The 18,663-nt window shown below is 44.2% G+C and overlaps 1 protein-coding gene across 3 annotated transcripts in view; it reads left to right on the plus strand.

Moving 5' to 3' along the window:
• TRAF7 (TNF receptor associated factor 7) overlaps positions 1-18,663 on the plus strand; it is a 932,052-nt gene that overhangs the window by 240,787 nt on the left and 672,602 nt on the right. For all 3 annotated transcript variants that reach the window (XM_069647334.1, XM_069647335.1, XM_069647336.1), the window contains 2 exons: positions 3,572-3,688; positions 6,282-6,374. In XM_069647334.1, coding sequence (XP_069503435.1) covers positions 3,572-3,688; positions 6,282-6,374 — 210 coding nt within the window. The remainder of the gene's footprint in view (positions 1-3,571; positions 3,689-6,281; positions 6,375-18,663) is intronic.

The raw sequence follows: 18,663 nt of genomic DNA on the forward strand, positions 1-18,663 counted from the left end.
ATCGGAATTAATGAGGATGAAGATGGCTGATGCAGAAAAGCCAATGGCAACTATTAAGATTGAAGGGAAGGACATTCAAATGGTCATTGACTCAGGAGCTAAGTATACCTTGATGCTCAGCAACATTTTTGAGGCCTAGATACAAGAAAGGTTTTAATTGAATATAGTTGATATCAGACCCCTGGAATAGGTGGGTAGACACTTTGAATTGGTAGGATGGTTCTGGGCTATAATTGCAATTTAAAGACCGATTTGGCCAAAGGAAAGGTAAATATCTCTGACAAAGGTGAAGAGGCAGTCTATGCTGTAGGTGGAGGATACAGTGATTCATCAAAGGATACTGCAGATCATGCAGTATTTAGAGAAGAGTTGGGGTGTTTAAAAAATTATATTATAGTAAATGTTGGCAGACTGTCGCCAATGCAACAGCGATGATCTCTCAATTTGGTTTGGTTTGCCTTTGCCAAAAATACCTCAACCCAAAGTGTTGTCTGCCCAATACTCTTAAATGATTCTGGGGGTGTTGAGGTTTGGTTTTTGTTTTTGTGCCAGACAGTTAATTGTCTGGCGCAAAAACCAACCCTCAACGTCCCTTAAAAAATGGTATGCACAAAATAAGTATGAAGTCTAATTCAGTTCCAGTTGTGCAGAAAGTAAGGACTGTACCTATACATCTCAGAGCTGCTGTGAAAGAGGAACTTTGAAGAGATGGAAAATAATGGGGTGCTAGAAAGAACAAATTCCTCAGTATGGGTTTCTTCTCATGTGGTGATTGTACATAAACCCAATGGCTGTTAAGGTTTTGTATTGACTTGAGATCTGGTAATCGATGCATCATACTGGATAGACATTCTATTATAACAGTACTTTGAATTTAAAGTCTGCATACCATCATATTGTATTGCATACTGACCCCAAAAACATCACTGGATTTATCACTCCAGAAGGTTTATTTCAATGTAAACATATGCCCTTTGGACTAGTGTCTGCTGCTGCATTATTTCAACAGGCTATGCATCAGCTTTTTCATGATGTGAAAGGGGTTCTATGTTTTCAAGATGATGGGTCTCATTCCATGTATGGCGATCCGGAAACAAGGGTGCCAGTAAGCTTACCGGCACCCTTGTTTCCGTACCACCACACCAGGTCTGCCTGCAGGGGCCATAGCGCCCGGCAGGCACAGTCGTGACGGAAGCACTGGCACCATTATCAAAGGTGCCAGTGATTCTGTCTCCCCATCCACCTGGAGTCCTCTGAGTCCCCTGCTCTTAAGCAGTCTATCCCAGTCCTATGGGACTCCAGAGGAATGGGGAGTTACCAAATCCGCCGCCTGACTTCGCGCGCCCCCGGGACTTGTAATGTCCCGGTGGAACCGGGAAGTCAGGTGGCAAATTTGGTGTTTTCGGGTCGGCGGCAGCCCGCCGGTGGCACCAGCGGGTTACCGCCGACCTCGGAATGAGGCCTGATGTCTTGGTATATGGGAATACTGTTGAAGGACATGACACCAGGTTGAAGACAGTATTGGATATTTTTATGGAGGCTGGGCTGACATTTAGTAAAGAAAAGTGCAAGTTTCACAGAACTGTAATACAATACTTGGAGCATGACATTTCTGGACAAGGCATTAGACCAAAGATAGCATTGGTAAACAGTATTTTAAATGTTCCCAGTCCTAGTGACAAAGAGCAGGTTGTCTCATTCTTTGGAATGGCTGAATATTATTCCAAGTTTATTCCTGATTTAGCTACCAAGTCTGTCAACATCAGAGCATTGATAAACAAGGGAGTCGGGTTCCAATGGAACAATACACACGAGGCTGAATTTCAAGAGATTAAATCAGCCTTGAACAAAACTCCCACTTTAAGTGATTATGAACTGAGTAAGAGAAGTATTTTGACGACTGATGCTAGTAATCATAGATTAGGTGCAGTGTTCTCCCAAAAGAGTGAAGGGAAGGAGTACACCATTGCATTTGCACCCAGAGTATTAAGAGGTGGAAAATAATGATTCTACTATTGAGAAAGAGTTACTGGCGGTTAAATGGGCAATAGATACGTTTTGTTCTTGCTTGTGGGGTGTGAAATTCATTATTAGGTCTGATCATAAACCAATGAAAGCGATATGTTCGACCAAAGGGTTAGACAAAGTCTCTTTTGGGATCAGGAAATGGGTTGCCAGTTTTACAGGATTATGCTTGGGAAGTAGAATATGTACCAGGAGTAAAGAGTAAGGTAGCAGATTGTCTTTCTAGATTAACAAATGTTATTGAAGAGCAAGAGGTAAGTGATGATGATCAGTTGCTGTCAATCTGGATGTTGTGTCAGAAGAGGCAATTTTAACAGATAGCACCTTGAGGGATAGCAAGGGCGCAAATTCATTGTGGTGTGAAGAGTAGTCCAATTAGGAAAGGGACCATTCCAGATGCGGTGAGACATGTTTTTGATGAACTCTAAACATGCTAAAGGTTTATGGTTTTGAGGCAAGATAAGTTGTTTCCTCCATAAGGAGTAAGGGAGAAAAATGTTGCAATAGCACATGAAGGTCATCAAAGGATGGCAAAGACTAAGTAGTCATTAAGACAGGATTACTGGTGGACAGGAATCGATCTACAGGTAGAAAATCTGATCAGAAATTGGCAGGTGCTACAGTTTCCTTCAAGCACAGAGGCTTGTTTGGGATTGTTTATGGTTAACATTCCCCCCAATTGCAACCCCAGTGGAGTAGTCCTGGTACTGCCGACCCTTAAACTCTCAGAGAAGACCGAGTCAAGGGACTGCATAGAAAGGCGAGTACAGTAGGGTAAACGAAGAAGAGGGATGGAAAAGGTTTGTTGCAGAGGGAGGGTCATCAATCCTAGTGCCAAGCCTGCTATTTCTCGGCAACAAGTCCTGTGTTCTGTAACCAGCCCGATACCTTTTGTGTTTATTTATTTACTGTGTTTTTAAAGTGTGCCGTTTGCAGGTGCTCGTCATAGCACCTATTGGTAGTTCTGATTGCAGTCCTTCATTTGGTAGATCTTTCTAATGTGGTTCTTTGGGTATCTGGCCAAAACCCTTTTTTAGTCAGGCTGTGACACTTGGCTTGGTAGGCTGCATCCCTTATTTTAATCGTCTGAGGCCCTTTTGTTGGCAGCTTTGCCTTTGGCCCCTGTGTCGGGCGCTCTGCCTTTGGCCCATGTGTCGTGCAGATATACCTTTGGCCCATGTGTCGTGCAGATATACCTTTGGCCCATGTGTCGTGCAGATATACCTTTGGCCCTTCTCTGGCTAGGTATGCCTATGACCGATTTTTGGCTAGGTATGCCTTTCCTTTTTTTGGCTAGGTATGCCTTTCCTTTTTTTGGCTAGGTATGCCTTTCCTTTTTTGGCTAGGTATGCCTTTCCTTTTTTGGCTAGGTATGCCTTTCCTTTTTTGGCTAGGTATGCCTTTGGCCCTTTTCTTGACTAGGTATGCCTTTTTCCCTTGTGGTGGTAGGTCTAGACTAACTGGTACTCTTATTATGGTATTTCTGTCTGCAGCACCTGTTATAGTATCTCTGCGTAACCCTTCTCTATTTCTCTTCTGTCTTTAGCCTCCCATTGGTACACCACGACGGTCGGACTCTGCCATCTCAGTTCGCTCTTTGCACTCGGAGTCTACCATGTCTTTGCGCTCCACATTCTCTTTGCACGAGGAAGAAGAGGAGACGGTACGTGTTTTTTCTCTGACTGGAAAATGATACCCAGCTTTTTATTGGATTAATGTATACTTGGGTGTTAAATGTCCTTTTGCGGGATGTCCTGCTATTATAAATTGCATCTAGGAGTATGGCGTAAGAAAACATTCCTGATATGTGACAATAGCACCGTTTTGGCAATTCTTGCTGGACCCATTCTCTTCCAGCTCCAACCGCAGAACACATACATTCCTCTTAATGGACGTGCAGTTTTTACAAAAGTAATATGTGGTGTTGCCAAATGTTAATGTTTGATCTTCTGGCTATTTTCCAGTGAACAACATTTTCATCTACCATATTTAGAACATGTTTTAGACCTTTTTCTTTGTATGGTTGTCTATTTTGTGAGCTGCTTACAAACCCTTAAAGAAGTGATCTCATAAGAGAAGTGGAAATGCAGTCTGCAGATCATTGTAGAAGCAAAGGGGCTACGTGAAATGTTGCACAGACAAGTTTATTTAATTACTAATCTCACCCCACCAGTATTAGGTACCGGAAGTTGAGGTGCTACTGTTATAAGTAGTAACAATACAGCTACCAATAGTAGTACAACTAGTACTTGCAGTAGTAGAACTACTACCAATAGCAGTATTAAGTTTAGTGGCAATCGTATTAAAACTAGTAATGATAGAACTACTCCCATTAGCAGTACTAGTACTATAGCCATTAATAGTAGCAGCACTATTACCGCTAGTAGTAGCAGCAGTAGTATTACTACTCCCAGCAGTACTGCTTTTAGTACTGGTAAGATTAGTAGTACTGCTACAGTGCTACTAGAAGCAGTACTGCAACTATCAGCGCTAGTGCCAGTACTATTTGTAATACAACTATTACTACAATCAGTAGTAATCTATGTTGTACCAGCAATACTGCTATTACTTATGTTGTTAGTGCTAATACTGCGGTTGCAACTACTTCTAGCAATATTACTAAAACTGGTGATTTCAGTAACGCTTCTACTACTACTACAGATGGTTCTATTCAGACCACTACTGACAGTACAGTACTACTACTATTGCTATTACTACTGGTAGTAAATACCATTGTTATTGAACATGCTACCAATAGTAGCAGCAATATTACTTCTGCTGCTACTACTGCAAGTGCAGATACTAGTACTACTGTTGGTAGTGGTATGATTACCACTAATAATAGTAGCTCTACTACTTCCGGCACTACTGTTGATGGGGCAGGATTAGTAGCTAAGCCAAATACATTCAAATTGTTTCATTGCTGATGTACTGATATAAAAGATCTGCAAACTGCACTTCCTCTCCTTCTCAGATGGCACTTCCTCTTCATGGGCTTGGGGACAGCTCACAAAATGGAGGAAAGCCATTACAAGAAAAGGGCTTTAAAAAAATCTAAAATACTTGGAAGTAGACAGAAGATTAATTAATAGTTTGTAGCAACATATTTGGTTGATGTTGCAACATATTTGATTGCTGTAAACGCTGTATGTTTCCTTTAAGTACAGTATCGTGCAGGCCATTTTAAATTAATTTGTTTGTTTATTGCTGAAAACTGAGCGGGCCAACCTAAATGCATAAATTAACTAATTCAATGCAGACTTTTGAATAGATTGTGTCCTCTCACATATGCCTCATCATTTCATATTATTTTCCAGCTTCAGCTGCTTCGACAAAATATTTCGGCAGAGGGCTCTGCGCGTCGATGCATTTGACTCAATGTTCCTCGAGGGCTTCCATTCTGGAGTAGACGTCATTGTTAGTATATATAGCACACAGAGCGCCCGTTGGCTTCAGTTCTCTTTTTCCACGATAGCTAATGCTTCAAGAAGTACGTCGCTCTTCAGTTTTCTTTGAAAAAAAACCTATATGAGTACGATGGCCTTGTTTTCGACACCATCAACCCCGAAGACCGAGTTAAACAAATGCCACGACTGCGGCGCCAAGATGTCCCTCACGAATCCTCATTGAGTGCGTCTGTGGTGCCTAGGAAAAACGGTCCTTCATGCAGTACATGACAAATCCTAAATCTGAAAATTCGTACTCGCTTCTCCAAGACACCTAACAATGCTTTGGTAGTCTATCAAAAGATGAGGAATATGTGGGAGAACACAGTCCATTCAAAGAACAACTTACTTACCCCTGCTAATGTTCTTTTGACTGGATGTTCCTCCCATGTATTCCTCATCGTCCCTCCCAACCTTCCACGCTGTGGAATTTCCAGGCATTGCACTTTACACTCTTTCAAAGTCTGGTACTGTCTGGGACTCACTGACGTGGGTATTTCTGCGAGAGGGAGGCGTAACAGCAGAACTGAAGCCAACAGCACTGCGTCCTCTGGAAGCCCTCGAGGGACATAGAGTCGACCACATCGACGCACAGCGTCCTCTGCCGAAAATGTTTTTCGAAGCAGCTGAAGCTGGAAGAAAATATCAAAAGATGAGAAATACATGGGAGAAACATTCCATTCGAAAAAACGTTTCCACGGGTAGATAACTTGTTCTTCTAACCGCAGTTCCTGCTGTTGTGTTCCCTCAGTGTTTGTCAATAGTTATCTTGAGAACCTTTTCTAACACAATTTTCCGGCCTTTACCTAGGAGCCCTTAGTGTTTTCTGAGCAGCCCTCTGTGAAGCTTTGTTGCCAGCTGTGCTGCAGTGTCTTCAAAGACCCGGTTATCACTACTTGCGGGGTAAGTATTTTTCCCTTTGTCGTAGGACATTTTTAAGCAAACAGGGACATCAGATTTATGGTAATCCTTTCTCGCTCTGTTCCTCTGTCTCTTTCTGATTGCCTTATTTTTGTGTCCTTTTATCTGGTTTTATAGCTCAGTTTGTTGTTCTTACTCCTAGTTCAATTGCCCTCTGTTTCTGTGCTTCTTGGTTCTATTGGTTTCCTGATTCTGTGAATCCCTATGTTGCTCCTATGCCCGATTTATCTTCATGTTCCTGGCTCTATTCCTTCCTTTGTTGCACTTAAAATAGTACTCTGACCTTTAATTTTATGTAATTCCTGAGTGTCCTTGAATCAGTTTCTCCATCTGTTTTGCCTAATGATAGATGATGTGATACTTATATCTGTCAGCTTTACACTATTTTCCACCTTCCACTTCTTTTAATATCGTACTATGAATTGACTGGATTCAGATGCAATCCCCTGCAATGTAAATAAGAATCTCCCAACAGTCTCGGAAGACCCGGTGAGTATATAACAGGGTGACTGAGATGGCAGGGAAACACTCAAGGGGGAGAAACCCCTGATGTCCTGGGGTGTAGCTGAAGGCGGTGCCCCCGGCTCTTCCTGGTTGTTACGAGTGAGACGTCTCAAATCGCGCATGGACGAAAGGGCTGCAGGCGAGTTGACAGGCAGAATTAGTGTGCTGCAGTAGGAGAGCAGAGCAGGTTGAAATCCACATGCAGCTGCTATGGACACAGTAAGATTTATTTGCGAAGAAAGGATTTGACTTTTTTCCCGAATGCAAGAGGCTTAGGAAATGGGAACGCAGCAAGTCGCAATTGTAAGGAGCAGTAGGAGAGAGTTATAAAAGAAAAGACAGGATGAGAATGTACATAGGCTAGATCTAGGGAAAACAAACTCACAAGTGTTCTGCTGTAGAATAGCAACGCGCCATGGCGAGGCAGACATGCATGAGTGCACCAGGCTGAAGGAGAGAGGTGTTCCCAGACTGCCATTTGCCACCCCAAAATACCAGAGTAGCGGGAGACCCAACAGAGGTGAAGAGAGAAGGGGGGGGCGAAGGTGCCGACAACCGCGGACAGGTTGTCCACGACGCAACCAAGCTACAAAGCAGCAACCATATCAGCAGGCGACCACAAAGCTGGCAGGGGACCTGACAGGGGTTCGGACAAGCTATGGGCATCATAACCAAAGCAAAACTCTGCCACCACAGCGAACCACGAGTCGGAGACGCCAAGAGAAACCAGTGTGTTGGCCCTTTGATGGTGATGACCCTGGGGCATCCTGACAGGTACTTAGACAATTAAGTGAAAGTGTTGATTACCGACCAACTAGAGTTAAAGAGAGAATAAAGGGGCAAAAATTGTGCAATTCTCCTGACATGAGATGTCAGTTGGGGAAAACCTGGAACGAGCATTGCCAAGAGACATTGTAAAAGAGGTTGACAGAAGGAGCTTGAGCCAAACCCTCACAAAGGGAATATCAGTATAGGGGGAAATTGGTGCGAGTGCTAACTGCAGTCAACAAGGTTGTGCCTGCCACTTAGGAGGTGCAATTGTGAGAACATTTTAGAGAAATGTGAATGTTGCAGAGAGACCTGTTAAGAGCATCAGGTAGAGAAACATTTTTGAAAGAGATACCTGGCAGGATAGTACAACAGGGGGATATGTGTGAGTTAAAGTGGGAATATTCCTGGCGGGAGAGTAAACCAGGATGTACATAGTTGTCAGTTGAGCCATCTTTGGGAAATGATACCCGGCAGGAGTGTACACCAGGGAAGCTGTGTGAGCCAAAAGGAGGATATTCCTGGCTTGGACGTATACCAGGAAATATGTTGCGTTGAAAAGGAGTTTTTGTTCCATTAAATCTTGGTTGAAATTGGATATTTCTGTGAAGCAGGGAGTACACCAGGAAATCCAAGGTTGTGTTGTAAAAGAACGTTGTTATATCAAGCCTTTGTTAAAACTGAACAGGTTTGCTTTGGCCATCCTAAAGACTACAAAAGACTGTCTTTCATTGTATTGCAACCCGTACTGTAAAAAGAACATTTGTCTTGCCATCTTAATGAAAATACCCAGAAAAGAGATATATTTATTACCCTTAATGGAACTTTGACGAAACAGAGTATTTTTTAAATGCCAAACCATTCAGGTGAAGGGAATCTAAATCCTGGAGACAAGGGATGTTTTTTTGAAACTGTATACGTATGTTGTTTGCACAACTTGATTGAAGTGACGATAGAAATTGTATTGTACCTTTTGATTTTGTATGTTCTTGTGAGGGCTACATGCATTTTGGACACAAGGTCAACTTATTTTAGTTTTGTTTTCATAGGTAGGCACATTCTCTTTTGGTTGGGGCTACATAGACCTTTTTTCCAAACCAATTATTTTCAATAAAAATGGCAACTATTGAGAAAATGTCAGCTTTGTGTCCGCTACTGACCCCTCACAGTAGGGAGCACTGTGTTTGAGTTGTCAGTGAATCAGTGCCTGCTGACATGAGAACCACGTTTGGGTCATGGGACTCTGCATGGTGTTATGGGAGTTCTACTCTAAAAAGGTGTGCCATGCAAATTGAGTTTGAACGCTGTTGCCTAGTCAAAGTAATTGATTACAGTTGTGAGCTCTGCATTCACGTGATATACTTACTTTTCTTAATATTGCAGGCAGAAAAAATGCATAATATTGCAGGCAGAACACATGATTAAGTATACATTACACTGTAGTAAGAGGACATTTAATTTGGCAGAGATTATTACAATTGTAACATCATGTTTAGTAGTTATGTGTTTGGTGGGGAGTGCTGTGTTGCGACACATCCATCTATCCCAGGGCAACTGATTGCAGTTTAGTACATAGCTGTCATTAATATGACTCAACAGTGCTGCACACTGGATTGAGAGAGTGCATTTCTGACTCCAGTGTGCATCCGTACACAGGTCAGGGTTCCAGTACAGGGGGCTGAACGGGGGGGCTGTCTGGTCTGTTATGACTGTCGCTACAAATGATTAGAACATGCTTGTTGCTGGTACAGTGCTTAATGCCTCACTAGAAAACCCCTCACAATGCTGAAGGTGGGGAGCATGGAGCGTGTCTTTCAGGCTGTAGACTGACAATGTAAGCACCAGTGCGCTTAAAGGTCTGCACTCAAGGACCTTCTGCCATGAACGGCCGTTTCTTATGTAAGGGTGGCATCCGCATGGGCGTTGCCTGCTGAGAATGAACCTGAAGAGCTGCTGCCCCAGCCATCGGGCCCCTGCCAGCAGACCTTCGGGGATTCCTGGGACTTTATACTGTCTAGTCCCCTCTTAGGTGGTTGCCATTCCTTGGCATCCGTCAGAATATTCTAAATGTATACCACACGTTTGAAACTCTACTTGAGATTTAGTTCCTTAATTAGGTTGAAGTGTGGCAATAGAGTGAATCCAGATAATTTTGGGAAAAAACGCTAAATTTACTGGAGAACTTGCACTTTGTGCAACAATGAACTGGACCAATGGAAATGAGGGAGATTGAGAGGACAAGAGAGGGAAAAGTATGACGTGGTGAAGGGGTCTAAATTCTGCATGTTGAACTTACTAGGCCATCATCGGTAAAAAGTAGGAAAAGTAGGCTAATCCCTTGGAGTGGTTTTGGCATGGCCCACAAAATCGCTGGGAAGTGAATGCTTTCTCTGGCGTAATCCAAAGTATGCTGTTAACTGGCACAAAGCAGGACAGTCCTTATTTCAAAAGTACAGAAAAGGGATCTGAAAAGCAAATTAATTTGTTCTAGAATGGTTATTGGGACAATGCCTATTTCCACAAGCGAAAGGAAAGTTGATCTACAAAGCTGATCCATTTGGAAATCCATCACAAATCCTTTAAAAACACTGGAGTATTTGCCATAAAACCAGGTTAAAACACAAATACCTTTTCTCTGAAACTGACTCCCAAACTAGGCACCTTTCCAGCGGCAGGAGAAATGGGAATTTGGAACATGATAAGCTTGGAAAACTTTCAGAAATCCTTTAAAAAATACAGATGGGATGGCACTTAGACCTGTGGAAGTACAAATTAATATGTTCCAAAAAGGACTTTTCCACTAGCACGAGAAATGGGTATTTGGGCACTAGATTCACTTTGAAAAACCAATTACATTAGAAATTGTCAAAACACACAAATAATCTTTTTTCAAGACTGACTCCTGAATGAGGTACCTTCCACAGCGGAGCAGAGATGCTATGTTATCTTATGTGGTCTTCGTAAGGCGCATAACTGTGGTATATTATGTTATTTTATCTCTTTTTATGCTGCACATGTCACCACTGAAGTGGTTTTAAATCACTGAGTCCTTGTCCATGGTTGAACCAGTCGTGACCCTGCCCAGGTTTTGTCTCTTCTGATGGTGGTCTGTGGGAAGAAATGAAAAGGAGAAGAGGAGGAGGGGGGCAGATCTGTGGAAAGACGGGTGACAAGTCTGACAGACTTTGCACACAACGATAAGGGGAGTTATACAAGAGGAAAGGTGATAGAGGAAGCAGGGATGCCTAGAGTTGTTTAGTCGCGAAGACAAGAGGTAGATCAGGGGAAGGAGAGAGAAATATCCGTATTGACAATCTCACATTTTGGCAGATATAAATATGTTAGAGCTGTATTAAAATTGAGTTTTCGATGCGTGATGCCATTGAGATGTGCCCCATTGTGTTCTGGAGGCTATTGCAACATGATATAAACTCCCACCTGAGAAGAGTTCTGGAATCTGGTAACATCTATCCCACTGAGAGAAATCCCAGAAGCAAGAATCTGCTGTGTGCTGAAAGTATGTTGGGGCAATACAAAAGGAATTGGGACGAAGAAGCTCACCCACCCGGACCAAAATAGTTTGCCTGGGTTGTGGAAAGGGAGTGTGTGGACCTTCAAGCAGAGGACCCGAAGTCCGATAATTATCTTTTGGAAATAGGTGGTCCAAATGTGAATTATCCTCAACGTGCTACTTTACTGTGCAATGTTAAGTAAGACCGGTTCAAAAATAGAATTCAGTCATGAAACATGGGCTTGGGTGATCTTTATTCTAAAGCTTTCTTCCTGACCCTGCTTGCGTTGTGTGGTTTTCAGTAAGCAGAACACGTTATGGATAGCCCTAGGGAGATGTTCCTTGAGCAATGTAATGAAACCGTGTACACAGTCAAGTACAAGCAGGAAATGTATTTAGTGAAAAGATATTCAAATGGATTGTGTCCTCCAACTTATTCCTCATCTTTGACATGCAAATGTTTGCGGCAGAGGGTGCCCCGCGTCGATGGCGTCGAGTCGGTGTCCCTTGAAGGCCTCGGTCGAGGGTGATGTCATTGGATGTTATAAGCAGCACGCACAGCGCCCGTTGGCCTCAGTTCTGTTTTTCCCCCTCCTCGTGTTAGCAAAGTTGCCAGTCAGTACAGGCAGGCAGTACTCTAATTCTTTTTCCTCGCTGAAAGAAGTGATATGCTTGGAAGTAAAGCATGGTGTGAAAGAATAGAGCATTATGATGCATGTTATTCAAAGGGATTCCTTAAAATGGTGCCCATGGACACAGATTTAGCAAGGAATACTGTCTCTGAGACTGAGTTTGTATTACAAATTTCTCCAGGCCTTAGAGCCGCCCTTCTAGCAAGCACCAATCTTTCCTAGCCCAGGCGTGCCTACTTCTCAGGTTTGTATGTGCAGACTATTCACCCATATTGTCTAGTTCTGTATGATGCTAGAGGTGAAGACCTAAAGGCCAAATGCTTAATCTGTCAACACTCTTTCAGAAGGAATTCCTAGTCAGACCGAACACTATTCAGTGTTTGGTTGACAAAAAGGGGTTAATGGATTGTACCTTTCCAATTTGGTCTTCTTTCCATCATTCCCACGTTCTCCTTTCCCTGTCGATTTCTGAGGTTTCCCTCTTACTACTATCTTCCAACTACACTCATCTCTTTGCTTCTTCTCCCTGCGTGTTTCTTCTTTGTCCCTCTCTCCTAAGCTGTGGCTGCACCTTTTGCTGGAGCTATTCGTTCCGGAACACTATGGCTCACTCCTGCACACTACTGCTCCTCCTTCCCACTATTGTTACCTCCTCCACACTACTTCTCCCTTCCCCACACTGCTACATCTTCTACTCAGACACCCTTCTTTCGCACACACACACAAGCTCTTCATTCACTCCCTGCTGCCCCTCTCCTTCTCCTAATATCATTCACCATTCTTTCACGCACACTCACAATGCAGTACCACTTAAACCTGCTTCAAAACTTGCCTTCACACTCCACTCCAATGTCCAACCTCCTGCTGGTCTCTTGGTCTGCCACCTCCTCCGACGACCTTACCCAAACAACCCGCAATTCTGCTTCCTTGGGTTTCTTCACCTCTCCCCTCGCCCACTCCTAATGCCCTGGTTGGTCTGTTTCCCCCTAGCCATTCTGGGCTTGCCTGGGACATATTCTATATAATGAAAGTTTTCATATAGTGATTAAAGCCCTGCCCACGCTGGGTCGCCACGGAACCACAACTGTTCATGTTATATATTATCCCAGTTTGTGTTGGGGGATGGTCTGGCTTGGCCGCTCCTAAGGTTACTCCTGTCTTTATTTGGTGGGGTTTTGCTTTCTGTTCCTGGTGGTCTTGAGTGGCTGCACCAGTCTTTGCCTTGTGGTCTGAGGCTGGTGTGCAGTGGGAGGTGATGGCTGCAGCTTCGGTGTCTCTACGCCACTTGCGTCGGGCTCCTGACACGTAAGCATAGCCTCTGGCTCGCTTCCTGCTGACTCTCTCTCTCTCTCTCTCTGGTGTTTTTTTTAGATGGATTTGTGTGGGACGCAGTCTTTTGGGTGGCCTTCTCCCGTGTCTGTTTCTACAAAAGAAGGAGAAATCCTTGGCAGCATTTGAGTTCAGAGGCATGGGGTGATGCACATTGGTACTGTGCATATCAATGTGGGCACTTGAGGGGACAGGAAATGCAGGCCTCCCAACTACACCCGACCCCTCCGGGGTAGCATTGCTTCTGGATTCCTCCCTGATAGGTTTCACACCCCAATCTGAGAGGGCTTCACATCCCCTCTTGACAGTCATGATATTGACCATGTCACATACCTGCACCCTTTCCAGTAACTCTCCCCCCCCCCCCTCCCTAACCTATCCTGCCACCCAGGGGAAGGATTTTGACCTTTTTACCACTGGATGCACCTGTCGAATAATGGGAAATCTGTGCTGAATTGAACTTCCTCGGGAGTCCTTGCATTAGTGTCGTTGGCATCAAGATTTCATTTTCTTATATCTGGAGAATGATGTTGGCTTGGGGCTATAAACGCATGTCTCCATGGACGCATATAATCTGTGTCAAGCTTCCTGTCTGTAATTTCTCGAAAGCAGCCAGATCTGCCCAGATTGCGGTGTTCTTGCTCTCTGAGTCTGTGGGCTTTGGTGGGGAGACCTTGACCCATTAAGGGGAGATGACATCTGTAGTCTCTCCCCCGTGGTGTACCCTATCCATTCCCTTGGCTCTGGCACTTCCTCATCCTCCTGTAACACTTTTCCCAGGTAATCAGTGTCATCCACTTCCTTTGTCCACAGTGCTTCATCATCTGTCTCTAGATGAGGACTTGGACCCATATGGAGAAAACCAATTTACATTGGCTCCTCCTTGGGTTCACTTATGGCAAAATCGGGTCGGGTGCCCAGGTTTCCCGCATGCATAACACCTTACTATTTTGGGGCAGGTGGAGGTCCAGTTTTCCGACATTCTTTTGGTTTAGGGATGCTTTGTTTACTCTAGGGGTTGGTTGCTAGGGTAGGGCTGGGTATCCCTATGGTTGGGCTTTCCTCCTTCGCTCGCACCGACCCCCACAGGCCTATTGGGTATACAAGGCTCTTTGGTCGGCGTTAGCTGTTTGTATGGCCTCTTCCAAAGTGGGTTCATGTAGCTGCCATACACCTTTCTGTAGACAAGGCAGTAGGGCATCTATGATTTTTGTTTTCTAGAACCAACGTGTCCTGGAAAACTTGTCTGCACTTGGGTTCAGAGGCATGGGGTAATGCAGTTGGTACTGCACATATATAGACTGGCACTTGGGTGGGGGACAGGAAATGGTGTCCCTCTCAACTGCCACTTCCCCCCCTCTGCAGTACCACTGGCTCCAGATTGCTCCCTGATAGGCATGCAAAGCTGCCTAAACTGACCTGTGTTCCCATGCCCACTCGACAAGGTCAGTGTACTGACCTTGCAACACTGTGTTAATCCTGAATGGTGTCAGAGTATGTGATCAAGGAGATTTCGAACGTCTGCTGAGCAGTCGTGCCATGTATTTCTTAATGACTCTATGTGAGCTGCAAGGTTTGTGTATGTGACAAGGTTTGGGGGCGGGGGGTGTTGTTCAAGTAGAGAGGTCTAATGGCATTTTGGGTATAACATTTGCTAAGGTGGACATTCACAGTGTATGAGATTTTGTTTCAGGATTGTGAATTGTTGGTTGTCGGCAGAAGTGATGAAGGGTGTGAGGGGGTTCTGGAGGCCAGAGTGTGAATGGCCTAACTCTCCTAGCACTTCACCCTCCTCCCCTCTCCCCTGCACTTTCTGTTCACTGCACTTGCACGATCCAAATGTCATGAGGCCTGGTAGGACAGTTTTTGGTTTGTCTTCCCTACCCCACCCCTGTCTTGTTGCGCCGTGACACATATTGTGTATAGGTGCATTATAAAACCCAATTAAAAAATAAATAAAATAAAATGGTAAACTGAGGATTTGAGCTATAGGAGGAAATGTAAATGTGTTCTGAGCGAATAGCGTAAGGGGGCTGAGCGTTGTTGTCCAGAGAGAAAGTCGACAAACCATTTTACCGGTGGAAGTGTTGATTTGTTGCAAGAGAATCTAGAGCTAAAGGCGAAGATGTTCTTGTGTTGACAGAGTGCGTATGGGATTCGGGCTGTGTTGCCGAAGGAGTGATGCGTGCAACTACCTCTAAGACCTAGGGTTAAAGGGAGCTTCCAGTTAATCGTGGTTACCTAACCCTGAGATTGCTTGTAAGTGTGGTTATGAGAGCAGATGAGGGAGGTAGATGGCAGGAGCTCTAAAGTTCTTAGTTTTGGATGGATGTTGAGAATATGGTGCATGGGTAGAGTTTGTGTGAGGGAAATGCAGGTCATGCTAGAGGGAAACTATTTTATTGCAACTGTAAGAAAACGCTTAGGCTGAGCCAGATATCCGTGGTGAAACATGTATGACAGTACCAATTGAGATTCCTTATGTTGAAGGAAGATGAATCCTAGGGGTGGTAAGTGGGTGTAACGAAGAGAATGAGGATGGATTGTTAATGAATGTGGCAGAGGGGAGAAGGAGCTAGGTGTTATTTGGAGTGTAAAATTGCTACACGGTTGTTGTGTAAAATAGCTCATGTTACTGTCCTTTTGGGGTCATTTCTACCGTATCTATATTTGTGTGCTTTTCTCATGGTGGGATATTGTCAATATTGCCTGGGGAGGGAAAGTTTGAAATTTCTTAGACTGCAAAGGAAAAGGTTGGAAAACTAAAATTTGCAACACCCGTTAAGCTGTCATGCAGACTTGATAAAACCCTGCTTGAGGATACTAACGGATCACTTGTTGAGCAAGTCTGAATATTTTATAGGGTTGTGAAGTAGCTTGCAGAGGCATGTTGGAGATGACAGTAAATCAAGTGTATGAAAACCACATTAAACCGCCTACTCTGTCCTCACTACTCAGTCCTCAAACCTCTACAAAACAAGTGATCAATGGCGCGACGAGTAAGAAGGCTGACAAGGTGGTATTATTTTGGCTATGGACTTGTATTCAAATAAAGAAAAGAACCTGCCTCTCCCCATTTCTAGAGGGGGATTCCTTACCTTGACACAGAATAACTCTGGTGCTCATCAGGATGGAAGTCCAAACCAACTACTCTATCCCTACCACTAATAAATAAACCAAGAAAGAAAAGGGTTCAATGAACTTCTTATCCAAGCCACCAGGAGAATGGCTTTGTTCCCCTGGTGAAATAATGCAGTCTTAGTCTGTCTTAACAGCCGTCTCTTGCATCAGGCTCTGATTTACCAAATACACCTAGAGCAGAAGAATGACCCCCTTCTGCTGTTCTATTTGGAGGAGTTTTGGAGAGCGTTCCTTGATAGTCCTTTGTAGAAGTGAAGTGAAGTGAAGGGAAGATAGTTATGTGGCAATGCGCAAGTCTTGGAAGCAAGACCACGCTGAGCAACACAGGTTCGAATCCCAGATCCACGCTTGAAACCAAGCGTGTTATAATAACCTGGAACCTGCATTATCTGAATGTATAAGGCCCAGTAGGATCATTCCACCATCATCCCCCCCTGCCTTGTTGCGCCTTGAGACACACACTTTACTTTACACATTTATAACATGCTCCTCAGAACCCAGAGGCATATGGGCGCGACAAGGACAAACAATAAAACATAAAAACATGAAGCTTAGCTTATGGGTAACTGGGGGGCATGGTTATCATAGAGGCAGCAAACAGGTTAATTAAAAGGGATATGTTTTACATTTTTTCTTAAAGTTTTCAACAAGGTTAATCTTTCTAATTTCTTCTGGCATAGAGTTCCAGGCCTTCGGGTTTGCTGCGTAAAAAGCGCTTTGTTTTTAGCCTGTGAAAGTGTGCATCTCGGCTCTTTGAGCTCTAATGGGCCATTTGATCTGATCGTTCTTGTATTCAACTTCACATGCAGGTCCTTCGATAGATATACAGGTCACGTGCGTGTGTAGGTGCATAATACATTACCTATAAAGTCTTCAAAAATCTATTTTCTTCCTCCCAAGGATTTGCGAACAACTGAGTTAAGACTTTATCAACTCTTCTTCTTATTGCTGGCACTTTGTCAGGACTTTTTATATCTTGACTATTGGGAGATTACTCTCTGACAGTTATTTGTCTTTTTGGTATCGTTCACATATGTTGGGTTTCCCACTGTGACGAGGGAGTTCACTTCCGAGGCACTCTTGAGATTTATGGTTTCTTGTTTGTGTTACCACTGTGAGGAGGGAGATCACTCCGAGGAATACGTGACTCTTGGTTCTTTGGGTCTCACTGCTGTGACAAAGGAGATCACTCCTAAGGAATATTTGACTCTTCTGGCTCCCTGGACTCCACCCAGCCTTCTCACAACTCCTGTTACCTGCATCTTCACTGGGGAGCGCTACTGGTTCTTCCTGGGTCTCTGTCTGGTCTACATGCGTTCAGCACGTATTCCTGCTTTCCTCGTCTTTGGTCTGTGTGGCACCAGAGAGCCGTTGCTGCGGCACTCTCAGTGTATTTTATGGACCACTCGATCCACCTCAGCGCGGTCACGCAATGGCTGGATTCTTCCTGCTTCTGCAGCGAGTCTGGTTTACTCTGGCTCACGTGGTTTCCCTCAGCTTCTCCTCCCGAGGCAGACTGTCTCTCGATGCTTTGGGCAGCACAGGTTTGAATTTCCCAGGCAATGCAAGACGGACGCCAGTTTTCCTTGCTGCTCTTTCTGCTCCCGAACAACTCTAGTCCTTCCTCGGTCTTTACTTTATATTGCTGGGCCCACGCCAGCGTAGCGTCTGTTTGTCGTCAATACCTTTTTAAAGTTATCTTCATGCCTCCTAGTGGCCACCTCGTCACAGTTCTTTGGTAGTCCCTTCTATTGTTGTTCTGTATGTTTCTTTGGTTCTTCTTCATCAGTCCTATTTGGCCTCACAGGTGAGATAGTAGAGGCTTCACAATAAGTTACAGTAGTAGTTTCAGGTTGGGAAGGAGAAGGAGTCAATTGGGCCATGGCTTCTGGGAACAACCATTTAGAGAGGTCTTTCATGATGAGGTCCTCTCGCTTTTTACTACCCATAGGGGGACTGTTGGGTAGCAGCCTCACCTCCCTAACCTCATAGGTTGAAGTGAAGAGAACCTGTGAATTGTCACATACCCGTCCCCTAATGGATTTGGTTCCACCCCCCTTCCTCTAGGGGAAACCGAGATAGGAAGTCTACATTCCCCTGTTCTTTACCCTCCCTACGTTCGACAAAAAAACAAAAGGGTTGGAGGTCTAAGAATCAATGCATTATGCGTGGATTAGTATCCCTCCTCAAGCTATTTTCTATATGAAGGTAGAACACAAAGGGCACCTTCCTTTTTTCTCAAACAGGGGCTGTTATATCGAGGCAATGTGACGCCTGAAAGGGGTATGTAGAACCCAACTTGTGGTTGTCCGTAGCCACAGATGGCTAGTTCTAGATATGGTTATGTATATTTAACATCGGGACGTTTGGGAATTGCAAAACTCAG

The sequence above is a fragment of the Ambystoma mexicanum genome, chromosome 2q (assembly GCF_040938575.1).
Source record: "Ambystoma mexicanum isolate Mex_15411 chromosome 2q, UKY_AmexF1_1, whole genome shotgun sequence".
Lineage (NCBI taxonomy): Eukaryota > Metazoa > Chordata > Amphibia > Caudata > Ambystomatidae > Ambystoma > Ambystoma mexicanum.